This window comes from Micropterus dolomieu, linkage group LG15 (assembly GCF_021292245.1).
Source record: "Micropterus dolomieu isolate WLL.071019.BEF.003 ecotype Adirondacks linkage group LG15, ASM2129224v1, whole genome shotgun sequence".
NCBI classification, from domain to species: Eukaryota; Metazoa; Chordata; class Actinopteri; order Centrarchiformes; family Centrarchidae; genus Micropterus; species Micropterus dolomieu.
Genome location: NC_060164.1, coordinates 11079456 through 11105198, shown reverse-complemented (window position 1 = coordinate 11105198; position 25743 = coordinate 11079456). Strand labels below are relative to the sequence as shown.

Genomic DNA, 25743 nt, shown 5'->3' with positions numbered 1-25743 from the left:
GTCAGTCATGAATATATATAAACCTTTATTTAAACAGGAAAGATCCCATTGAGACACAAGGGAGTCCTGTATAGCACAAATAAAACACAATTTTTCAACCATAAGTTGCAAAAAACAATAAATTACGTAAATTAAAATACAATATAGATTTACACAAAGTTTACAAAATATTTACATAGAAAAAAATGCAATGAGTTTAAAATATATAAACAAACAAAATAAGGACTAAATGTAGCTATACCTACCATTAATTAAAAACAAGTATACGTCCGTCAGAATGTCAGATATTCTTTTTTTAAAATCAGCTAAGGAAATTAGCGCACCAATCTTAAGCCTTCTACAGTCTTCTACAGTCTATAGACTGTAGTTCATTCCAGGACGAAGGGCCATGTAGTAATACATGTCTCCTCTTTCCTGCTTCGGACCTCATTCTTGGTACCTTACAAAGTAGTCCATCACTAGATCTTAAATGATATGTACATTGCATATGAACACATTTTAAACAGATATAAGAAGGCAAAATACCTAAAATAGCTTTATAAATAAAAATGTACCAATGTAACATCCTGCGCAGTTTGAGTGATGGGCAATTTACCATACTGTATAAGATGCAGTGATGTGTCTGATAGCCAGCATTTGTGATGAACCTGAATAATGAATATATCTTCAGTAAAATATTTGTGAAAAATAATAAATACATTTTGAGTTGTTATTTTGGCCCTAAACGAACAGCAACTTAACGTTACTGCAGTAGAAAAGGCATCTGAGAACACGTCTTAAGCATAGACTGGTCTTAAGTGGATTTCGATTTCAAGGCATCCTGTTTGAGCGGCCAAAGGATAAACATTTATAAAAAGCATGAATGGAGAGGGGAATTCTGGGAAGTGTAGTTCTCCCAGTAGCTAGCGGATATGACGGACGTGTTGTGTAGCTGGGTGTCGTCTGCCGTTTGCTTTGCCGTAGTTGGATGAATCAGTCGACGCTGACAGTCCTTGGGTTATGACTGTGCTTTTGTAGTAGAGAGCTAACTTTAGCAAGACCGCTAGCTGGTTGTCAGGTTTTTAGGATTAAGTTACGTTAGCCGAAAGAGGGCAATTCGAGTGCCAACACGTTCTCTGGACAAACTCGTGTTTTTCGTTAGCCTTAATATTTTGATGATGACGATGTTAATCTTAATGTTTCCTGGTAACGGAATCTAACTAAACTTAAGCGAGATGGCTAACGTTAGCTAGTGTGTAATCAACTTGTGAATATCATAACTTGGTCACTGTGTGGGCCATAACAACCTAACGATTCATCAGAGAGGGTAGCTAGCTGGGGAGTTGCTAGCCGTTATAGTAGCCAGGTAGCACATTAACGTCCACTGGGAACCAGACTGAAGTTAAAGAAAGTCAGATTTGCTAGCAGGGTGAAGCTAGCCTGTAGGAATTTTGTAAAATGAAAAAGGTACAGTCTGACACATTGGGATTTGTTCCTCAAAAAGACATCGTATACAACAAACTTCTGCCGTACGCGGACAGGCTAGATGATGAATCCAATGATATTTTGAGTAAAATAAAAGGAAACTTGTGCCGAGCTGTTCAGCTTAGAGAGATATGGCCCGGTGTGCTGTTTTGGACAAGGAAACTTTCCACGTAAGTGACGGTGGTTAACACTCATCTTTGGTGTCAGTTGTTGCTCATTTCATAATATTTCAAATCTCGAGCCTAGAAGTAAGCACACTTTAGCTTAACATTATGCAGTATTTGTTTATGTACGACTTGCCTGTAGAGCGACATCGAATATATAATACTGTTTACTAAGCTAACTTAACTGTTTGCTCATGTTGTAACTGTAACTAACACACACCGGTCAATGGCTGGCTCAGAAATTCTACCGTTATCTTAAGGTGGTGAAAGCCTGTATTGCTTAATAGCCTGGTGTGTTTTTATGTATTATTTATTGTTAGCTAAGCTAGGTATTTATACATATAAACTACAAACTGCCCAGTGTATTTTATTATGTACTGTCTATGGATTCTATAAATGGGGGGTCATTGTCATTACTGTTTTGCTTATGCTCCGGCTTTGTCATTTTCTTTTTGAAGCAGCGAGACAGTTGACGACTCACCACAAATCTCAAAATAGAAATAACATGTTGTAATTTTATTGACTTGTTTCCCGGGATGTTGCTCAAGGGACTCTTTGATATGCAGTGTCATGCTTGTAGTGGAAATCGTATTTGCAGTATTTCTCCTGGTTTTGGTATCTATTTGTTGAACGTTTACCGCCCATAGATAAGTCACACTTGTTCATTAGAACTTTACTATAAACAGTATCTTTCAGTTATTTACTAATGAGTCACAATGCACCAGCAAAAAAAGTCAATATAACAGTGGATTACGTGGAGTGCTGTTTCATGTTGTTGTACTGGATTGCTGTCTTTAATCCGTTTCAGTCCCCAATGCTGGCATATTGCTCTGTCCAAGAGTGAGTCACTGCCGGCTCAGAGAGATGGAAAGTTTATTGTGGGGTTGACCCAGATTCTGTTCACTGGTATTTCAGCATTTTAATAAATACAAACTTTTGGCCATTAAACTTTTGTAATGGTCAGTTTGAAAGGCCTCAACAAAGCTTATTCAGCTTTAGTTGTGTTATTTTAAAAATAATATTATCATTATATGTTATATAGTTAAAATAACTGTTTTTATATTTTTTTAACACATGAGAGAACATGAGCAACTTGTTCATAGTGCTCACAGGGGGCCTGACCATTTATTATGCATGTTTTATTATCTCTAAATCTCTACTTCTTATTTAGGTACATGAGACTGTATGGCCGGAAGTTCAGCAAAGAAGACCATGTGCTGTTCATCAAGTTGCTCTACGAGCTAGTGACAATTCCCAAACTGGAAATCAGCATGATGCAGGGCCTTGCTCGGCTTCTTATCAACCTTCTGAAGTAAGAACGGGCCCCATCTATTTTACTCAGCTCATCTGTACATGTGTTAAACATGCAATTATTTCACACTTAAAATTTTTAAGAGGTTTTTTTGTTTTCCATAGGGTAAGTGTGTATACAGAACTAGGATCTGTGTTTATTCTAATCTATCTGTATGTCTAATTCATCTAACAGGAAAAGGGAGCTACTGTCAAGGGATGACCTTGAGTTGCGCTGGAGACCACTTTACGAGCTGCATGACAGGATTCTTTTCTCCAAAACAGAGCATCTGGGCCTCAACTGGTTTCCCAAGTATGCCTATGTTCTTTACTGTTGCTGTTAAGATTCTTAATTATTTTAAAGCATGCTAAGCCATAGAAATTTGGAAATACTATTGATGTCCCATGACAAGGGAACATTCACTAAATTTGAATTTTGGTGGTAACATTCTATTTTCCCCCAGCAAATTCCTTGTCTTTCTCAGATTTTGATGATAGTAAAATTAATTATTGAAGAAAAATACTGTAGAAAACAGAACAAACATTTTAGTATCAATGTGCTTTCCCACAAGAAAAACAGAACATATTAAGTGACATTATTCCCCTTGATGAAAAAAAACAATATTTTGATATGAGTATGACTGAAATCACTGAAAATGAAATGTCATAGTGGGTAAGATGTATTTAATCTTGGAACTGAGCATTAACATGGATTACTACCTTGTTGGGCTGACACTGATAACCTATACACTGCTGACCATTCCCTTATTGTCCATTAAAGTATTACACAAAGGCCCATCCATTTTTGGGTTAGATGCCTTTTCATTCAAAGCAAAACCGTGTCCCAAGTTGTTTTCAAATGACTTTAAACATTTAACTGAATAGCTACTAATATTTTGAGAGTCTAGTCTTGGGTTATGGGTTTCAGTAGTTTGAATAAAATCTAATTGTATTTGTGTGATTGGACCAGTTTTTGAAGAAAATATGGAAAGCATTTTTTACTAACTATACTTTTTATGACCTTTACACTTAGCACAGTTTTGGTGGGAAGTTTAAAGAATGACTATTGTATTTTCAACCTGGATTTTTTTTTTTTTAAATGGCAGCAGCGAGACAGGGCTGCAACTTAATCCTTGGGGGCAAATGCGCCATGTCAAAGTACGTCCACTAAAGTACTTGTCTTTGCAACTGACAGGCTCATATTGTTATTATAAGTGTCTGAAAACATTGTGGAAAGGATCGATACAGAAATAGACCTTTTTTTTTTTTAAAGAGAGATGTCCTTTTTGTTTAACCAGAAACAGTCGCTATATTGTTCTTGTCAAAGCTAACAAACTCCATTGATAAGAAAGAAAAACCCAGTAATATTACCTCAATGGTCTACCACTGCCGCAATCTATGAGTTTGTTTGTGACTTTGGAATTGTAAAAAGTTAAACACCAAAGTCACACAATAATACAAACAAACTCACTCTTATTCCATGTTAAAAAATACCATAGTTACCCTTAAAATTTCGGTGTACCCTTTGCAACACCCTTAGAAATTCCCTATGAAGTTCTTAGCAAGCAGTGCGAGGTGCTCTTTTATGGTGCTATGGGAACATTGTATTGTCACACAAACGCCTTGCTACAGTAGCACTTCTCTTTTTACGTTACAGCTGATCAAAGCAAGCTGCTTTGGCTGATTGCCAGCTCACCTCTTTCAGAACTATACTAATGCACACAAAACACGATACCCTGATTACAAATTAAATTGTATAAGTTGATGCATAGTATGTTCATATTTTGAGTAATTGGCACTTTGTCGTGTGCTGAATGTGTTCTTTATGCCTTTGTCTCCTTTCACATTCAGTTCTCCACGGCCACGCTCATCCTCTAAACTCATAATGATAAAATTGGTTCAGAGGTGGTAAGGACAATACTTCTCTTTGTGTTTTACTTTGAATTCATCGTTTGAGGCACCTTTTTTTTTATACATTGCATGTGAAAACAACAAACTAGACACCCCATATGCAGCTTGTGACAGAAAAAAAAACAAGACTCAATCAATGTTAACATTTCACTCATATTGGAGACTGTCGCACTGCAACTAAAAGTTTTTTTTTTTTTTTACACCCCTCTCCTCTCCCCCATATCAACTATGAGAGAGTGATAATAGACTGTGTAGTTTCTTTAATATTTTTTTCCTGGGATTTCTTCCCATTTGTCATATAGTGTTTCTCAGTATTTCATCTATAGTGGATTATGTGGCAGCAATATAGTAACAAATTGATGACTAAATTAGGAAGTAATGGAGTTTGTCTTTTATTATACATTATATAACGTGTTTTACTCTATAAGTTTAGCAGTGATAGTAGTATTTAGATTAATAATCTCTCAACAATTATTTATATGTGGCCCATGGTCAGGGGAGTTTTTGCTGTTACACATCCCTCCTCTTAGTTTGCCTTAAAGTTAGCCATACATGTATTACTATGCAGCATTTTCAGGAGTCATGGAGGAGTGCAAGCTCCTGTCACGTTTTCTCCCCTCGTGGAATGTGTTCAACTCAGATACAGTCATGTAGTGCAGTCTGGGGTTCCTTCTCCCTGAGTTTCTGATTGCTTTCTAACGGGACACTCAGTTTGAGTGGTCGTTGTTGTTGGAATCGCACTGCATGAGTTTGACCCTGTTCTGTGGGCTTTGTGTTGTGGGCTTACGGTGCTAGACAATGGGCTGGACCCATGCACTTAGATAGTTGCAGTTTGGCTTGCAGAGTGTCACCCATATTTCAGCTATTGTCAGAGTATTAAATGTGGAGTATGTCCGCTACAGAAATACCTGAATGATGTGGAGATAAATGACCAGTTGTTGGGTGGGATTGGCGAGGCATTTCCAACAAGGCATGGCTTGAGCTTGCATGTGAGCAGATCGGTGGGATTGTGGGCGGGGAGCTCAGAAACTGTGGTTATATCGGTCCCAGGCTTTCAACACTGTTATGTGACCACAGTCCTGTGTTTGCCGTCTGTATGTGAAGATAATCATGTTTGTGATGTGCAAATACGTTTTGTTATTAGTTGTAAATCCAAAACCACAGTTAATGTAACTATTAACCTATAAATCTGTATATTAGCAAGAAGTCAATAAGGTCAACCACTATTGGCAACAGTTACTATGTTTATTTTCAGTGAAGTGATTACAGTCTGTTCATGATGCTTCATTTTTCAATTTTTTCGCTACACAAGGGCCCCTTAAGTTTTTCGCGTTCACTGTACACCAGTCAGGTGTGTAAAGACGTTTCTGTGTGCATGCAAAGTCAAGTTGCGTTGGTGTGAAGATCGTTTAACTCTAACATCAGTGTTTAAGTGTATGTTGTGATATGCCATGACATTCCTCTTTTATTTTGTTTATTACAGCTCTGTGGAAAATGTGCTGAAAACACTTGTGAAAAGCTGCAGACCGTAAGTACATCTTAATACCATTTATGTGTTTGTGAAGATACCTTTTTGTCATTTATATTGATTCTAGTAACTTTACAAGAATATTTCTTTTATAATTGGAAGAGAGAGATTGAAAATTACTCATCATGTAAAGCGGAGCAGATAGGAAAGAATGCCCCTAAATGTTGGTGATATTTTGGATGCTGTAGTGGGTGAAGAATTCCAGTGTCACTAAATTGCTTAATAATTCCAGAGGTCACCTGCAGGTCCTTCACCTTAGTTCTGTGCAGATTATCTTAGGCAAGCACTCGGACTCGTGCAGATAATCCTATTATCTCATCTAATTCTGTCTTGTGTGAGAGTTTCCTGTTCCCGTGTGAGAAGGTAGAGTGATTTGTGGTCAGCTGCTGTGACACTGGATCAGCAGTGGGGCAGAGAAGTAGCCTAGGTTCAAAGTAATGTGGGGTTTTTTTTTTTCAAGGCCTCCAGTGGATGTGGAATTGCTGAGGAGGCTAGGTGACCTCAAAATAACCTGCCGGTTTATACACGAGCATTTAATGAACCATGAAAATCCCGCTTTGGGACTATGAGCCCTGTGGAACCACAGGATTTACCCTACTAGCTAAAAATGTTCCAGGTGTATGACTTGTAATCTCCGGTTTGTGGAACATCGCGCTCCAACATTGCAGTAGCTGCTGGTTCATGTTTATTTCAGGCTCCTGTTTATAATATAATATAATATACAACCATGAATGGGAACTCAAAATGAAGACCAGATGATTCACACTTGTATGCTATTGCTTTGAAGCTATGATGTAAGGTCTTATCTTATATTTACATGAATGTTAGCCTCCTAGGTTTTTCTGAAAGTGTGACATTCTGGTTGTCAGTCTCTGGCATCTGATTGACCCAAGTGTTCAGGTGTCTGAGGATGTGATTTGTAAGAGGCTTGTCCGTCTGTGTAGCACCCTTTAAGCTGCTCTGCTGGTTGCAATGTTTTGAATGTCCATATACATTTATATTTATTCATTTAGCTGATGCTTTCATCCAAAGCATAATATTATGTCTGATTGTTGTTCTCTCTCTGTTTCATACAGATACTTTTCCGAGTCTGCTACTCAGGAGATGCTAGATGAGTGGAGACCACTCCTCTGTCCTTTTGATGTCACCATGCAGAGAGCAATCAGCTACTTTGAGCTCTTTCTTCCCACGACTCTGCCTCCAGAGCTGCACCACAAGGGGTTCAAGTAAGAAACATCTCGTCCCCTTCTACGTATGGTTGCGATCCAAGATATTGCTCCTGACTGAAGGCAGTTTTGCTAGTTAGCCCTTAGATCCGGTCATAGAATAGCTTGGCTTCTGAAGCGAGAAGAGATGAATGAAGGATGTGCAATGCTGTGTCAGCCATATATAAAGGCAGAGGGCCCAGACGTGGTGACTGCCAGCCACTCAGGACTGGCATATTGAAATAGGTTCCTCTGTGACTATGTGAGAGGGCGTATCGCATAGTGAGACATTTAATTCATAAAAAAACAACAGTATTCGTAACCATATTGTCTGGCTTTCTAGTCCTCCCACATCGTTACACCATGGTGTAGAGATGTGTTTAGTAATTTATTAGGCCCCTTAAATACTGGCAGAAAATCTATTCAATGTCGCCGCCTACCTAATGCCTTAACAATGTTGCAGAGTGCTGACCAGATGTATCCCTTTATGGCTGCTGTCTGTCCTTCTGAAACATACAATTACACCAGGGGAACACGGAAGTTTTTCCAGGATCATGATTGTGAATGTCCATTTCAGAGCTCATGAGCAGCAGAAATGCTGGGCCAAAATTGTTCAGCACTTTAAGTTAGAATAGACATGAAACCTTGAAAAATGTAGGCGTTTCTGGAAAGAACTTACTAGCTATAGGGGAAGAAAGAACTGCTGCTTTTCAAACTTAAGTAAATATTAATTCCTCATTAATTTGTTTTAGGAAACTTTATCATATAAATGGCCTCTGCTTTTGTAACCATTTGTTTGACTGACAGGTTGTGGTTCGATGAGTTGATCAGCTTATGGATGTCTGTACAAAATCTTCCAAGCTGGGAAGTGGTGAGTAGATTGATTTGTTTGCTGAATGTACATCAGTCCTTGTTTCTGTCTTCCCAGTGTAACATGTTGTCCTACATCTTTGCAGCATCTGGTCAATCTCTTCGCTCGCTTGGCCAATGATAACATTGGCTACATTGATTGGGACCCTTACATCCCTAAGGTTTGTTGGCCTTGTTTTATTTCCACCGCTATTTAGTACTTGTTTGTTTTTGACATTTGTGGCACATGCTCCCATGTGGGGCCTGACCTTCTGAGATTTTGGCTCGTACTGTGTATTTCATGGCCATTGCTGCTGTCAGAGAAACAACCTATCAAGTTTCCTTGTTGATTTTGCTCTCGGTCACCGATGGGAAGTGACTTGCATCATGTTTGCTCTTCAACTGAGTGTACAGTTTTGATCCATGCTTTTTGACACCAGTATGTGTTACTGAACATAAAACATAAACTTTTAACCAGTTTTACATCAAATAGGTCCAGTTCAAAATAATCAGACACGGAATATTAGACCCTAATTGTTTTGTTTTTCACATTTTAGATTTTCACAAGAATTCTGAGGAGTTTGAACCTCCCTGTGGGAACCAGTCAGATGATTGTACCACGATATGTCACCAACGCCTACGATATCAGCCATGTGGTGCTTTGGGTCTCGTCCCTCCTGGTTAGTTTGTTGTATGTAAATAATGTGTTTGGTGAATAATTGCTTTGGCGAATAGTATGAAAGTCATTGTCACAGTGACCCTTGCTGTTTCAATTTCAGGGAGGACCCAGCAAGCAAGCTCAAGCACAGCTCAGCGGCCTTTTCAACAGTATTACATCCTTTTTTCACCCATCAAACCATGGCCGTTGGTTGGTGAGTCACTTCTTACTTGATTTGGATGACTAAAGAAACCCTAAAGAATTTGGGCTGCTTCATTAAACAGTTCATTAGAAATTCATTAACTGACAGTCCAGCATTAACAAGCTTTTAGTGACCCAATAGGGTCAGTCGGTGATGAATAGTTTGTTTCCAAATCTTTATCATTTTCTCCTTAGCATTAAATATTCATGACTAAATAAACAACAATCAAAAGATTTGATTGACAGTGGTGGCAGCCTAAGCACACAACACAACAACAACATCACTCACGCTTGTGTTCATACTTAGAGTGAGTTTAGATATGCATCTGTAATGCCAGCGTCATGTTAACACAGCGTACCAGGGTGCACTGCAGCAGCATTTAAAATGAAAGAGGGTGTAGACATTCTTTCATCTGCGTATCTATCATCTAGGAAACTTCCTGAATCTCGTTGGCTTGATTTTCACGTCAGTATTGACTTCAGAAATAACGAGAGAACATGTGAGTGATACAGTTGCAGTGCTATTAAATGTCACTGGGCACAGGGCCACATGCCTTTCTGTTTTGAGGATCCCCTCAACTGGATTTGACGCGCCACAGCCAACATCATGTTCCCCATACACCAACCTTTATTTTTAGCAGGGGGATGGGTTTGTGTGTATTCTAAGCTGATGCTTGGATACACGTGACATGTCCATCCACTTAGCTGTAGTTTTATTACATATAAACTGTGTTTTGCAATCAAGTAAGTACTACTGGAGTCAGGCCATGATGTGTCATGGCTAAACAAGAACATTCATGTCTTTTCAGAGCCTCAGCTTAGCCACTCACTGAAGGAAAGCTCATGTCACTGTGTATCAGAATGAGCGTTCTTCTTTGCATGAAGCTCAAGTGATTTGTCCGAACTAAAGTGATCCCATAATTTACACATCAATCAACCAAGTTTTATTTAAAGTGAAAAATCACCAAAAGACAGGGACCCGACACACTACACAAAAAACACAGAAATAAAATAAGAGCAAGATAAAATAAGCCGTACACATGAATACCACCCAAATAGGCAAAGCTGTGTTCACACCATTGGTTTGTGTTTGTATGTCCATTATGTCATCTGTGTCTCCAGATGCTTTGTACAACACCCTCTCCATTTGTCCAGACTACATGGAGGCACACTGTCCACCTGTGTGTCACCCCTTTGTCATGTATCTGTCTTTCTATCCCCCTGTCCTCACATCCAGATGAAGCTCATGAAGCTGCTCCAACGTCTCCCAGCCAGTGTGGTACGGCGGCTGCACCGAGAGCGCTACAGAAAGCCCACGTGGCTAACCCCAATACCAGACAGCCACAAGCTGACAGAAGAGGACATCACAGACTTTGTGGAGAGTATGATGCAGCCGGTTCTGCTGGCCATGTTCAGCAAGACGGGCAGTCTCGATGCAGCCCAGGCCCTGCAAAACCTTGCTCTAATGAGGCCTGAGTTGGTCATTCCCCCTGTACTGGAGAGGTAAGTTTGTACTGAACTACAGAATCTCGAGGATAAAATCTTTGACCCAAGTTCTGTTTCCAAAGAATCTGGAGCACTGCTGCTACTTTTCCGCTTTAGATAGACAAGGGCACATTTTGAACTGAACACAAAGGGCTAACTGTTCTCTGTCTCTACCATAGAACATACCCTGCTTTGGAGACTCTAACAGAGCCCCATCAGCTGACAGCCACTCTGAGCTGCATGATTGGTGTGGCACGGAGCCTAGTGTCAGGAGGGCAGCGCTTTCCTGAGGGTCCCACTCACATGCTGCCCCTGCTCATGAGGGCTCTGCCAGGCGTCGACCCAAATGACTTCAGCAAGTGCATGGTGCGCTCCAGTGTTATTCATGTCTATCTTCTCACTCCACTGTTACTGTATTTTTGGTGGTTTTTTTTATGTTAAACTTAAAAAAACTTAAAACACCATTCCTGTCCCTTCAGATCACGTTCCAATTTATTGCTACGTTTGTGACTCTTGTGCCTTTGGTGGACTGCTCGTCTGCCCTACATGAAAGAACGGACTTGACAGAGGTCAGTCACTGTTATTTTTCTTCCCCTTGTCATAATTAAATGCAGGACATGAATTCTTATGTAGAGCTTTTTCACATATTTTTCTGACTTTCAGGTGGAAAGAGAGATGTGCTCTGCCTCAGCTGAGTTTGAAGACTTTGTGCTTCAGTTCATGGACAGGTATGTGGAGTTTTGATGCAGAACATCAAAAGACATGTCATTCATCAGCAGAAGTTGCTTTTAGTAACTCAGCTGTGACAGCAGTGATAATGCTGCTTACTTTAGGTCAACTGATTAACACATGTCTACAGTAAAACACGGGTCAAAGAATTATTGGCTAAATTAAGATTTACATTATATTGTGTAGATGTCACCTTCTCTGTTTTAGTCATTCACAATGTTTTGTGTGGTTTAGTGGATTGACATCAACATAAAAAACTGAAAAGAACCTCTTTTGTCAAATAATAAGTAAATACAGTGAAAGTACTGCTTTGTAAAACTGGTTTATTTGAAATGATTTACTCTGGGAGAAACCAAACACTTGATCATTTTTGCCAGAAGAGTTTCATACCAGTCAAATTGGTGGCTTTCAGATTAGTTATTGGTGTGTTCAGATACGTGATTTGATTGAAAAATATTCCTGTATTTTACGTATTGATTTCACAGCATTGTTGAGAATTGTATAAGTAGATCATGTTTCATAACAAACAGTGTTTTTCACTGTTCAGTATTTGAGTGAAATAATATCTGAACATTTTAACTTATTATTTTTATTTAAATCTGCACAGATGCTTTGCACTGATAGACAGCAGCACTCTGGAACAAACTCGTGAGGAAACAGAAACTGAGAAAATGACTCATTTGGAGAGTCTAGTAGAGCTCGGCCTGTCTTCCACCTTTAGCACCATCCTCACACAATGCTCCTTGGACATCTTCAAGGTTAACACTCACTTGTCTCTCATTTATATATACATATAGGTGTGTCTACAGTACATATGAACACTTTTGTCACATTGTTTTAACAGGTGGCTCTGGAAAAGGTGTTCAACTTTGCAACTACCAACATCTTTGAGACACGCGTAGCTGGGAGAATGGTGGCTGACATGTGCAGAGCTGCCACCAAGGTGAGTCCTGTCCGAGCAAACTCTTCCTGCGGGCTCAAAGCATCCACCTCTTGTGGCGTAAGTAGTTTACCATCTTCATCCTCACTGTGCTTCTGTTTTTTAGTGTCACCCTGCGGAGTCGCTGAAGGTGTTTGTGCCACACTGCTGCAATGCCATAAACCAAATCGCTGTCAGTAAGTGCTCACCGTGCAGGAATAAGCATTTCCATGAGAAGAGGTTTTCAAATGCATGACTTGTTTGCCTCCATGAGTCATTGTCATTTGCCTGACACTTTGCTTTTTCAAACAGATGAGGAAGTGTTGAATGATGAGGAGCTTGACAAGGAGTTCTTGTGGAATCTTCAGCTACTGTCTGAGGTGATTTAGACCATTCATGGCTAACTAACTAACTTTAATTTGTTTATTAATATAGTGCCAATTCATAACAGAAATGATCTCTCTGCACTTTTCATACAGAGTATTTCTAGACCGTACTCTTTTTAATATTACTTAACCCCTTAGTTCCCGTATTTACCAACACCTCCTATCTAGAATTCTGTCCTTAACTGTATTGTTCCCTTGTTGCCATGGGGACCACAGGTGACTCGGGTGGATGGCGACAAGATCCTGCCGTATCGTTCTGACCTGGTCCAGATTTTGCAGTTGACGCTCCACCTCAAGTGTAAGCAGGGCTACACTCTAGCTTGCAACCTGCTGCACCACATCCTTCGCTCCTCAGTGCTCATCTACCCCACAGAGTACTGCAGCATGCCAGGAGGCTTCCACCAACCAATCAGTGACTACTTACCCATCAAGGTACTGATGTTCATTAGTTGTACATTTCAGAAGTTTAATCGAACCCAGTATTCAGTTTTCTTTAACTTGTAACCGACAGTAGTCTTGATTTATTTATGTGGCCCACAAATCTGCCAGGGAAATCTTTGCTTAGAAACTTCATGACCAAACTCCTGTGATGTTTCCTCTTACCCTGCTTCCCACCCCAACTCCACACCAGTGAGACATTGTGTTCTCAGAAACAACGAAACACTTTCAATTACAGACATATGTCCTTGAAACAGGTGAGCCAGTCGAGACTATCTGTGGCACTCACTGTGACCTGGTTCTCTTTAGACTGTTAGTGCAGACAGCATGCACTTTGATCCCATTAAGTCTCCTTGGTAGAGGCATGGATAGTAGCTCCCTTAGCTGGATTACTGGATCCTGCACCACAGGGGAAATGAGATGTCTCACTTGTGGTTACCACAGTTGCCAGCAGTAGTGCAGGCCTGTGGGAAAGTGTTGTCAGTCTTTAAGTGGTCTTTGATTAATGCCATGTACGTATATTCATTTATTTTTAATGCAGTGATGTACTGCATATATAGCCACAACTTTACTGTTACCTTTGGCCCAAACACTCAAATATTTGTGTCAGTTGCAATGAAGTAAAGCATGAGTTAAATCAGTAACTATTAGTGAATGTGCTGGGAAATGCTTTTTTTTATACCAGAGAGACTGGCAAGTTTGCATTTTGAGATTAAAGTTGCATTGGCAGATAGTCAGTTCCTATTGGGTATATTTCCACAAAACGCTAAAAATGCTTGTCCATGTGCTTTTTTGCTGATTACACATTTATAGCTGATACCGAGTTGCGCCACAAAAAAACAAATTTGTTCACTTTTATCAAATGGGGTTTAATGTATACTGATATTTTCACCAAACTAAGTCATGTATTAAAAATGTACATTAAAAAGAATAAGCTTTGCTCATTGTTATTTTTCCATGCAGGACTGGGGTCGGCCTGGAGACCTGTGGAATTTGGATATTCGGTGGCATGTGCCCAGTGTTGAGGAGACCTCCTTTTCTTTTTATTTACTGGATCTGATCCTCCAGCCTGAACTTCAGCGCCTTCAGAGATTTGCACAGGGAGAACAGGACATGAGCAGGTAAGGAGGAGAAACATGAGTGTTCACCTTTTTTCCCCATAGAAATTACATTTCTACTGAAGTCACTAGCTGAAGACTTTTGTTTATTCAGTTTAGGTCTAAAATACGTTGGACAGATGGGTGACAAATTAAAGCAAAAACCAACATGAAGTGTCTTAGGAATGGAATCAGATTCAGTGCACTTTGCCAAGTCATTTTACAATATGTGCTATGACATAGTAAAAGGCATTTCCGGGGAATGGCTACACTAAAAACAAGGCCTTCCCTCTGTTGCAGGCCACATTTTGGACTTTGTCATGGATTAAATACTGATATCCATAGAGAGGTTTGGTCTCATCTTGAACCGGAGCATCTGCACATTAATTCCATAACCGCTATGTTGTGATCCAGTAAAATTAGGCACGATGAGAGATGAATAAATCCCTGTTTTTGTTATCTTCGCCGCCATGTTGACTGTAAGGGAGCCGGGAGGGATAATTGAGTGAGATTCATCTCTTCTTTGTTTGGGAGGGGGAGTGGGAGTGGGAGAGGTTTTATTTTGTGTGGTGTGTTACAACACAATGTCCAAAATAAATAACCATGTTTAAATTCAGAAGTTAGGACATCCTGTTTATTGTTTCCTCATTAAGTTTATACAGTTAGGCACAGTAGAAGCAGTAGCATTTTATTCACACCATTTTCATACTCCCCAAACCATTCAGTGAGCCCTGGTGCAGGAAGCATCTTCATTTGATATGCTTCTCCACTCTTTTATTCAGTTTTTATCCTTTTTAATTTTTCCCACCTCTGTATATTATATGTGTTGATTTATGGTGTTTTTCAGAGATGATGTCCTACAGAGCCTGACCATTGTTCAGCACTGTCTCTTAGGAGCTGGCGGTCTGATGCCGCCACTGAAAGGAGAGCCCATCCCTGATCTGTAAGCAGTTGCATTCACATACTAAACTCTGGCCTGACCAAGAAAACCAGAGAAAGATGCTGTTGGTTAACAAATTTTAGTCTCCTTTAGGAAAATAGTTAGTGGATATGCTGAGTTCTTTGACGGGAGGGGAAAAGGGGTCTGTTGATTTCATATTTGATAAGAAAGTGTATTCAGTAAAAGACTCATTCCACATGGATTGAAGGCCTACTGAATTTGCACATTTGGACTAATTAATAATTAAACAATGAGAAATCCTCATTGAATGTATGAGTTACTCGTTTTAGTCTTATGGCTGACTGTATGTTGAACCTAACATAGGACAGATGTTGTGAAGCACATTTTTATTTCTACAAAAGTACTTTTCAGACTAAAGTACTTAAGTTGCCTTTGAACCTGCTTTTTGTTTTTTTGTTTTTTACCCCCTAGAGTGCCCAGCATGGTGAATCTAGATGAGACTACCCTCTATACAGGAATGGACTACGGTACATAAGTCACTATTTTAAAACTATTGGATGACAGAAGTTTTGGCTCACAGTAGATCTAATTTTTGGAGTATAATCTGACACTGTAGTATTATCTCTACCAGCAGATGCATCCAGAGAGAACTACAGAGATGCTGTCTGTACCGTGATGAGACAGCTGCTGCGTAAGTGTTCACTCAGTTATACTCTAGTCTTTAGCTTGTGATCTCTCTTTGTTCTGCAGATACATCTGAGTCCCTGTACCTCTCTTCTTGCAGATTACATCCTGGAGCACTCTGAAGATGACACCAAGTCTCTTTTTTCCATCATCAAGGTTGGCAGGCAGTAACATAATAGCCTTAATTATTTGTAAGAATGAACACTTAATTTGTTTGTGTTGAATAATAAGCAAATATCAGGGTTCGGGCTGTAGAGCAGCATTTCCCTGTTGGAACTTTGCCGCCTCTTCAACCAGTATTTACAGATGTATTTATTTTATGTCTACCAAACTGCTGTATAACACTAGAAAACAAATCCTTCAAACAAAACATACACTTGTATTTGGTGGAAAACCATAGTGAAGCAGTGTCTGGAAGTTAGTATTTGCTGCTTGCGACATTGTGTAGGCAAAGGCTATCACTTTATTTGAAACACGTTTGCTCTTTTGAACTGTCTCTACATTGACAGAACATCTGCTATTAGAGTAGCTGATGTATTGATCCTATCGCCCAACACTAATAAAAAAATTTGTCTGTGATACCTTTCAGATTATCAGCGACCTGTTGCACTTCAAAGGTTCTCACAAACACGAGTTTGACTCCCGCTGGAAGAGCTTCAACCTTGTGAAGAAATCAATGGAAAACAGAGTGAGAAATCTGACATTTTATTGTGCTTTTGTTACTTTTATGCTATCATTATCCTGGGAAGGCGCTAAAGCCATGCACTCTGTCCCTCAAAAGCTTACATTAGATACATTGGTGATACTGATATGAACATTTCTCAAAGTGTATAATGCCTTGCTGTTGTATTTGCAGCTTCATGGCAGAAAGCAGCACATCAGAGCTCTGCTCATAGACAGAGTCATGCTCCAGCATGAGGTAAGTCGTTAAAAGAGAAAATACCTTTTCAAGAATCATTGTGTTTTACCATTTCTAATTTTTAATCGTTTTATCAGCTGCGAAAGCTGACAGTGGAAGGATGTCAGTACAGGAGCATTCACCAGGAGCTGATGAGAGATCTGTTGAGGCTTTCCACAAGCACCTACAGTCAAGTGAGTTCCACAGTTAAGGCAGTTATTAGCTTTTTTTTACCACGCAATCATAGTTTAGCTGCTACACATCATAAATCAAAAAGAGTTCTTAATACACCTGAGCTAATACTGTAACTGAGAATTTTTATTACCTTCTAGGTACGCAGCAGAGCTCAAAATGTGTTGTTCTCAGCACTTGGAACCTACAATTTCTGCTGCAGAGACCTGATCCCCCATGTTCTGGAGTTCCTCATCCCGGACAACAGCAGTGTCACACAGCAGCAGTTCAAAGTATGACAGTCCTCTCTGGCCTGTCTGTGTTGTGCTCTACAACATAAAAACTCAGGGAAACTAAACAAAGATTTACATTTTCAAGAATTCAATGTTCATATTTTCTCCAACATTCTCTGTACGTCTCCAGGGTGCCTTGTACTGTCTTCTGGGGAATCACAGTGGAGTGTGCCTGGCCAATTTGCATGACTGGGACTGCATTGCTCTGACATGGCCCGCCATTGTGCGCTCTGGCCTCAGCTCAGCCATGTCCCTGGAGAAGCCCTCCATCGTGCGACTCTTCGATGACCTTGCCGACAAAATCCATCGGCAGTATGAGACCATCGGCATCGATTTCTCTGTAAGAAAAACACTAAGAACACTTTCACAAATGGATCAAAGAAACAAAGGCAATTGAGATGTCTGCCTACCTATAATAGTAGAAGCTCAACTACCGATATGTTGAAAATGTAGGTTTGCTTTGTGTGACCATCATTATTATATAATTTCCTTTTTTTTTTTTTTTGAAAATACGAAGGGAAATTTATATTTATTCCAAAATATTTAACCATACAAATGGTAAGTGTCCTAACTGTATGCAAGCTTACGACTATCCGTTAAATATGCACTTCTATGTCATGTAAACAATACCTGTACCGATCAGCTGTGTGGTCATGATCTGACTGGATAAGTAACCTTTCAGGTAAAAGGTGCAAACTTGCTATCTTCCTACATTCATTGTGATCTTTAGATGTTTCTTTACTGAAGATTATGCACAACAAAGCCAATAGCAAGTAGTTTCTATCAGGGCCAACACCGGCCAAATGTTGGAAGGCTACCTGCCACATTCGCGGATAAACTATTCGGTACGATATCACCATAATAATAGCTTTTTGACAGTACCTAACAGCGTTGGTTTTTGTCATGTGTCACACTTAAATTTGTCCCCACTGTACCAAGGGATCTAAAATCGTGTAACACACGGATTAGGGGTGTTCATTGGTTGTTGTTTATGTTCATTTCAGGTTACTTGTGTCTGATTGGCATACATAAGGGGGTGGGCGTTAGGGGATTGAAGTCGGGGTCAGGAGCCGTCAAGTCGTGCTTGGAGTACCTGGAGTGTTTCTCCCGTATTTTACCGTTCTCTCCTGGTATCCCCCTTTTGAAATATCTCCTCATAAATCTCCCGTTTATTTATACCCGCTGGTGGTGATGGCACAATGGATAAGACTATGCCTTTGGTGTGAGAGACCCAGGTTCAATCCCCCAATGTGTCCCTGAGCAAGACACTTAACCCCTAGTTGCTCTAACCCCCGACCTCTGTCTTTGGACCTCTGTCTTTGGATAAAAGCGTCTGCTAAATGAGTAAAGATAATGTAATGTTTGCTACGTTACCCTCCGTTAAAGCCAGTGGCAGCATGTAGAACAGCTCACAGCACCCGCAAATAAAACAAGAAGAAGATGAAAAGCAGACGGGTTCAGGGGGACGAATGAGGCTGAAGCAGAGCATAAAATAAAATTAATTAATGAGGAGGTTTAAGTTGAATGATAAAGCATGATTAAGAGTGAGCAGTGATGAGATTTAAGTTGAATGATTAATAAGCATCTTGTAAGTTTATAAAACTGTTATGTCATTAACATGTAAGTACATTTTATAGCAATACATTTATTTTGCTTCAATCTGGTGTCGTCTTTAAGATTGTATTCGACAGAATACCTTATTATCTCTGTTAAAAGTACTGAAACAAATGTGTACGTGACATAAAAAGGCAAGTTATTATTTTGGCCAGTAAAATAATATGTTTGGCCGGTGGATTTTTTCATCTCAGTCCCATTGGCAGGTGAGCCAAAAAGTTAATTTCCACCCCTGGTTTCTATTGTGTAAGTATTTTCTGGTTTCTTAACAGAAACATTCCAAGCTCCCTGGTGATCTCAACACTGCGTAGTTCGTGGTTAGGACATTCCAATAAACAAAAATGCAATCTAACAGATTTTGTTGCTGACACTCGCTTCACATTCAGCTATGACCCAGTGTTATGTTTTATTTTTCTTGTCCGTTTAGATCCCTGCTGAGTGCTGTGTTGTTGCCAAACAACTTATGGTTACTGGAAATCCTGTTCCTGAGGAGCCAGTTCCTTCAGAGGAACAAGCAGCAGATGGTCTAAAGAGACAGGAACTCAAGAACTCTGAGTCTGTCGAGTAAGTATCATCCCCACACCAAATACCTTGTAGCTCAAGTGGATATGCCTCTTCCTCTTTAAACAACTACTTCAGCATAAAATGGCTCAACTTCGACTCTCCAGTTCACATCTTGGTCTTTTGGCCTCGCAGAATAAAACACAACCCATCTGCTGAGACAGTGTGCTTATTACTCTGCATATAAACCTGTGAGCAAGATAGGTTTTGTTACATAACAGGTGCAAAAGCTGATATTGTTCTACATTTCTGTAGGAAATACAAACAGCTCATTGGTGATCTGCTGGAATGCATCAACAACAGGAACATGTAGGTTCATTTAAATTTTCTTCATCAAATCACATTTATATTCTTTTATTACTGTCACTTACATGAGTTGTTTCACTTCCAGGCCTTGGAAGTTCGAACACATTTCAATTGGCTTCCTGTCATTGCTACTGAGAGATGATCACGAACTCCCACCACCTGCTGTTACGTTCTTTGTCAAAAGCCTCAACCATGACTCCCTCTATGTCCGCAAGGTGTGATATAATTATGAGACCATTAGTAGTGCCGGTCGTTCCTGTGGACATCTTGTTTGAAATGTCTTATTTTCTCCATTAGGTGGCGATATCAGCTGTGGCAGGGATAATGAAACAAATAAAGAGACCACATAAGAAAGTCCCTGTCAGCACCTCTGAGCTTTGTAAGCATCATAAACATTAAATGTTTTTGTATCTCATTTTCATTCTAATTATAGTTTCTAAAACTCACTTCTCTTTGGTAGGTGGCGTGAAGAACCTAAGTGCTATAGTGGCAGGGGACCGTCTAGACAACCAGTGGCTCCAGTATAACAGCAGCAGACTGCCACAGACACAGCACGACTGGGATAGCTGTGTGTTTGTGGAAAAGACTCACTGGGGATACTACTGCTGGCCAAGGTTCTTATTTTACTGTGTTTCCCGTTTTTGTATTTTTGCTTTCATTTTGTTTTTAATTTAACCTCCGCCTCATTATTATTGTTGTTGTAGAAAACTGATGATGTATGCGCCACTGGAGGAGCAACCCAAACAGAACCTGGCCAGAGAGGAAATGACAGAGGTTTGTGCACAATCATGCTGATAAAAATGAAACATTATATAACATTCAATACTGTGAAGTGTTAACTGCATCTAGTAAAATTAGTTTTCATGCCCTTCCCAACAGCGGGAGCAGATCATATTTGACCATTTCTCAGACCCAATATTCATCAACCAGTTTGTCGAGTTTCTCTCCCTCGAGGAGCGTAAGGGCAAGGACAAGTTCAGCCCTCGCAGGTTCTGTTTGTTCAAGGTGAGAGTCCCTGAGAGTGGTGTTAAATGCAGAATACAACTAAAGTCCGCTAGCAAAGACATTTTTTTTTTTTTGTTCCCTTCTCCTGCTCTTCCAGGGATTGTTCCGCAATTTCAGCGATGCCTTTCTTCCCCTGCTGCGGCCACACATGGAGCGCCTAGTGGCCGACACCCACGAGAGCAAGCAGCGCTGTGTTGCGGAGATCATCTCTGGGCTGATCAGAGGCTGCAAGCACTGGAGCTACTCAAAGGTACAGATGTTAAACTAGGGCTGGGCGACATGGCCAAAAATGTCATTGCGAAAAAAAAGCCATATCAGTCGATATCGATAATTATCACGATAAATTTTTTTACCAGTGCATACACTTGTGTTCTCTTTCAGGTTGACAGCCTTTGGGAGCTGTTGTGTCCACTGCTCCGTACAGCTCTGTCCAACATCACAATAGAAACGTATGCAGACTGGGGCACCTGCATTGCCACAGCCTGTGTAAGCTTTTTTCCCCCCCATTTATGTCCATCATGTCCAGTGTTTCCCCTAGGATGGAGTTGTAGTAGCGGAGGTGAAGCAAGAAAATGTTACTTTTACCAGTGACAAATGTGCAACTTCACATCATTTGGGACCATTATTTTTGCCATATATGTGAACAAATAGTTGGAAAGCTAGAGCAGATAATAATAAACAACAACCAGAAAGCATAAGGACAAAATTTGCTAAAGAATTTGTCTAGGAACTATAAGCATTATATTTTGGAAAATTTATTTAGGTTCCATCCTCTGTCCACAGTGATTTTACCTTCATGGCACAACACCCAAACCGTTTAAGGGCCTCACCTCCTAAGCCTTATAACGGCAGGGAAACCCTGTTAACATGACCTCATAATCATTATATATAGTTTGTTAGCGCTAACTGGCTTCACTTTTCCAGCAGTCGGGGAACTGTTGTTGTCTTGACAAACTGACACATACATTTACTGACAGAATATTTTCCTCCTCTCGCATTCACTGTCACTTTCTGCCGCTCCGACAATCAAACACTCGCTACGCACTTCCCAATTCCTTACAGGAGTTACGCTCCTGTCATGTAGATGTTCTTTGAAGAATGAGAAGAGGAAGTAGTGTATTGTTGATGATCTTGGGAAATTTTAGTAGCGGCAGTCATAATTAGGGGAAACACCAATGTCTTAATGTTTCCATTTGTTAAACTTGCGTCACTCATCCTTCCTTCCGTATGACTCTTGTCTCGTACAGGAGAGTAGAGACCCGCGCAAGCTTCACTGGCTGTTTGAGTTGCTAATGGAGTCTCCAGTCAACGGGGAGGGGGGTTCCTTTGTTGATGCCTGGTGAGTAGAAAGGTTGCTGCCTTAAGCAGATGTTGATGTGACTGAGTTATTGTGCTTCTTTTTTTCCTTTCCAGCCGTCTGTATGTGCTGCAGGGAGGCCTAGCTCAACAGGAGTGGCGTGTCCCAGAGCTCCTCCACAGGTTGCTACAATACCTGGAGCCCAAACTCACACAGGTCTACAAGAATGTACGGGAACGAATTGGCAGGTGAGGTTCTTTTCACACCCTTAAGCTGATGATACACGGCGCAACTTTTAGGGCAATCGTGCAGGGTAACGTTGCCATTAATGGTAATGAGTAAAGATTACTACCATAATCCCCTTCCCCCACCACTCTGCCACCCGCCCCGCACCGCCGCTATCCGTTCAAAACCTAGTCGAACTTGCCACTAGCAAGATTGCCCAGCAACATTGCTCAAAATGTTGCCCCGTGTATCATCAGCTTAAATGAATGTCAATGGACTATTTGTCATTTTTCACTTTTTAAAACTCCCCCTGTATTTTTTTTTTTCTTATTCTCTCTGATTCGGTATCCTTCCAGTGTGCTCACGTACATCTTCATGATAGATGTCAACTTGCCATACACTCAGCCGACCACCTCCCCGCGCATCTCGGACTTCACTGAGCGAATTCTGCTGCAGCTTAAGCCTCTAACAGAGGGTGATGAGGAGATCCAGAACCACGTGATCGAGGAGAATGAGGTGGGAGAGCAGGATGAGAGGACGCAAGCCATCAAGCTGCTCAAAACGGGTGGGTCGAGGACCATGACTCTGAACTCGTAACTAAAGCAGAGGATCATTCTTTTAACGTAATCTTCAAATGTCTGCAGTGCTGAAGTGGTTGATTGCAAGTGCTGGTCGCTCCTTCTCCACGGCAGTCCCGGAACATCTACGGTTGCTTCCCCTGCTCTTTAAGGTGAAATACGCACTCATTCTTTCATAGCCTTAGAGTTTTGTCACTACCAACTTCAATTTCAGTTTTCAATTTTGTAAACACCACTTCCCGTTAATCTATCTTTGTCCTCTGCTCCAGATTGCTCCAGTTGAGAATGACGACAGTTACGATGAACTGAAGAGGGATGCAAAGACCTGCCTGTCTCTGATGTCTCAGGGACTCCTCTACACAGAACAGATCCCCATGGTCCTCAGTGCCCTGCAGAAGGCGAGTTCTGTTACACCACTTTTCAGACCCTCACATCTAATAACTTTAAACAGAAAGATTAAATACTGAAAGGGAACAACATCCGAATGAGATTTTTGCAGTCATTTTATGTGCATGTGTTACCTCGCACAGACTTCAAAAAACTTGGTAGCCTATGACGTTACAAGTCGCGGTGGATATTTTACAAGCACACCAGGTAAACCAGCAGTGAACACACAGGGTGCAGATGTTGGTTTTGGTTGTTTGATAGACTGCGTCATTAACAAGCTCACAAGCGGATCACCCGCTGCCGTAATAACGGATCGCGGGTGGAAAAAGCAAGTTCTGAGTTTTTTGGGCGACTTTATAAAACGCACTGCTGATGGAGAAAGTGGAGTAGACGGGCTGGGGGGAGACAGAGAGAGGCGGGTCAAGCCGGTGTGTTTACCTTAGGTGTAGGCCTCTTGTGTGTCTGTGTGTGGGGAGAAGAGTATTCCGAGGAATGTGCGAAGCATATTTAAAATTTATAATAATAATGTTTGTGGTGATTAAAACCTGCTTTCACATAGAGGTATTATGTGGAAAAAGTCAGGGTTTTACAATCACAATGCCTGCTCAACCATTGCTTTCTCCTGAAGTGTTTCTATGTCTTATCTTCATTCACTTTTATTTCATTGTATTCTCCTTGTTTTTATTGTTTTATCATAAATGTTATGATTATCTGCTGATTTATGCATCAATTGTATTATTATAGTAGTATGTAATTCTCCCCAGAGAATAAATTGGATAACCTAAAAAACACCTGACAAAATTCTAGGGAATTCTACAGTGATTTTCTGGTGCACAACTGGTAGTATTAATATAATTAATATAACTTGAAAAGAAAAGAAATAGCTAACATAAAATGCAATGTCAATTCATTACATTTATTCATTTTGCTGATGCTTTTATCCAAAGCGACTTACAATTGCTATACATGTCAGAGGTTGCACGCCTCTGGAGCAACTAGGGGTTAAGTGTCTTGCTCAGGGACACAATGGTGGATGTCTCACAGTGGGAATCAAGCCCAGGTCTCCCACACCAAAGGCAAGCATCTTATCCATGCGCCATCATCATTAATGAATAGAAACTGAACAGTTGTATTCTGTAGATTGGTTCTTCATGTTCACACATTCTGATTTAACTGTTGGCACTCATTTTGAAAATGTATACACTATCAAATGGGTTATATTCCCCAAAAGAGGAGCTCCATGACAATAAACAGTAAATGGTGTACTCATCCTGGGCATGGCCTGTTCCTCTTGTGAAACAAATGCTCAGAATATGTTATTGATGTAGGATGGGGTTTGTTGTTGTGTGTTACAGATTGCTGGCAGCAGCTCCTGGCACGCTCGCTACACGGTGCTCACATACCTTCAGATTATGGTTTTTTACAACCTGTTCACCTTCATGAGTGACCAGAAAGCGGTGAATGATGTCCAGGCACTGGTGATACGACTGCTGGAGGACGAGCAGCTGGAGGTCTGTTTTTAAAATCATTCAAAATGTAAAAGCTGAGACATGTAGTCAGTCTGATTTAACTGTCACTGGAAGATGGTTTGGAAAATGAACAAACATCGCAGTCCGATTATATAACAGTCGCCAAGCTATTGGCCAATACATGCTTGTTTATGCTAGCAGGCACTCTCACTGCCTTTCAGCTTCACTGTAGTGATTCAGCACTCTCCTCCTGGCTCTTCATCCCTCCACCCCCCCTCTGGCGCTCTAGCTGTTGCTATGGAAACCAAAGGCTGCAGTAATCTGTTGCTATGGCGATAACGTTCAGATTAAAGGAGGATGAGAGGAAGAGGGATGGAGTAGAGACAAAGGAAAAGTGGGGGATGGATAGAAGAAGCCATTTTTATTTGGCTTCTTAAGCTAAGCCTGATTTATAGGCCTTAGCACTGTGACACTTTCATTGCTCTCCTTTCTTCAGAATTACCTTTATTAGATATATACACGGAATTTGACTTGCCAAGACACATTATTTTATGCATACAATTACCTTTTCTTTTATTATAGTACTAAGGAACCTATGTCACAGAAAACACCAAGCTTAACTCATGAGGAATCTACCTTTAAAAAATCTGTTAGTTTAATACAGAAATGAAAAAACTTAAACAATGCACCCAAGAGGAAGTGTTTGTCCCAGTCATCCTGTGTGTATAAATATAGAAGAAACATATTTGCATTGTCCAAAAAAAGTTACGCTGACTACTGCATTATGTCTTTTTTGAATTGTCACCTGAATTTTATGTTTCACTTTCTATAAATAAAGACAATTCTGCCATTAATTGGTGCAGAAAATGTCTCTAGAATGCAGGAAATTAAGTGTTTAATGCTCAAAATTTTCTAGGGGAGGATCAAAATAGTGTTAAAATGTGTATTGTCACACCCCTAATCTGAACCCCTATGACCCCACCACTCTCTGACTTTCAACACAAAGTGACGTCCTTGATTCATTTTGATA

At 40.4% G+C, this 25743-nt stretch overlaps 1 protein-coding gene across 6 annotated transcripts in view; it reads left to right on the top strand.

Moving 5' to 3' along the window:
• Nucleotides 1-25743, top strand: part of psme4a (proteasome activator subunit 4a) — a 28534-nt gene that overhangs the window by 431 nt on the left and 2360 nt on the right. For 2 of the 6 annotated variants that reach the window (XM_046071105.1, XM_046071106.1), the window contains exons 2-44: nt 2800-2940; nt 3115-3231; nt 4770-4826; nt 6313-6357; nt 7434-7583; nt 8370-8433; nt 8519-8593; nt 8969-9091; nt 9191-9283; nt 10508-10773; nt 10935-11121; nt 11235-11324; nt 11419-11483; nt 12092-12242; nt 12329-12427; nt 12531-12600; nt 12716-12783; nt 13006-13221; nt 14191-14348; nt 15172-15267; nt 15697-15752; nt 15857-15916; nt 16010-16065; nt 16499-16597; nt 16766-16828; nt 16906-17001; nt 17140-17271; nt 17402-17611; nt 19313-19449; nt 19702-19755; nt 19838-19967; nt 20050-20131; nt 20213-20366; nt 20457-20526; nt 20632-20757; nt 20855-21007; nt 21139-21243; nt 22005-22096; nt 22171-22302; nt 22636-22844; nt 22924-23009; nt 23127-23255; nt 24600-24755. In XM_046071105.1, the coding sequence (XP_045927061.1) occupies nt 2804-2940; nt 3115-3231; nt 4770-4826; nt 6313-6357; nt 7434-7583; nt 8370-8433; nt 8519-8593; nt 8969-9091; nt 9191-9283; nt 10508-10773; nt 10935-11121; nt 11235-11324; nt 11419-11483; nt 12092-12242; nt 12329-12427; nt 12531-12600; nt 12716-12783; nt 13006-13221; nt 14191-14348; nt 15172-15267; nt 15697-15752; nt 15857-15916; nt 16010-16065; nt 16499-16597; nt 16766-16828; nt 16906-17001; nt 17140-17271; nt 17402-17611; nt 19313-19449; nt 19702-19755; nt 19838-19967; nt 20050-20131; nt 20213-20366; nt 20457-20526; nt 20632-20757; nt 20855-21007; nt 21139-21243; nt 22005-22096; nt 22171-22302; nt 22636-22844; nt 22924-23009; nt 23127-23255; nt 24600-24755 (4914 nt within the window). In that variant the 5' untranslated portion in view covers nt 2800-2803. Of the gene's footprint in view, nt 1-933; nt 1635-2799; nt 2941-3114; nt 3232-4769; nt 4827-6312; nt 6358-7433; nt 7584-8369; nt 8434-8518; nt 8594-8968; nt 9092-9190; nt 9284-10507; nt 10774-10934; nt 11122-11234; nt 11325-11418; nt 11484-12091; nt 12243-12328; nt 12428-12530; nt 12601-12715; nt 12784-13005; nt 13222-14190; nt 14349-15171; nt 15268-15696; nt 15753-15856; nt 15917-16009; nt 16066-16498; nt 16598-16765; nt 16829-16905; nt 17002-17139; nt 17272-17401; nt 17612-19312; nt 19450-19701; nt 19756-19837; nt 19968-20049; nt 20132-20212; nt 20367-20456; nt 20527-20631; nt 20758-20854; nt 21008-21138; nt 21244-22004; nt 22097-22170; nt 22303-22635; nt 22845-22923; nt 23010-23126; nt 23256-24599; nt 24756-25743 lie in introns of those variants that run through there. The other 4 variants (XM_046071101.1, XM_046071100.1, XM_046071104.1 and 1 more) reach the window with 4 other exon arrangements.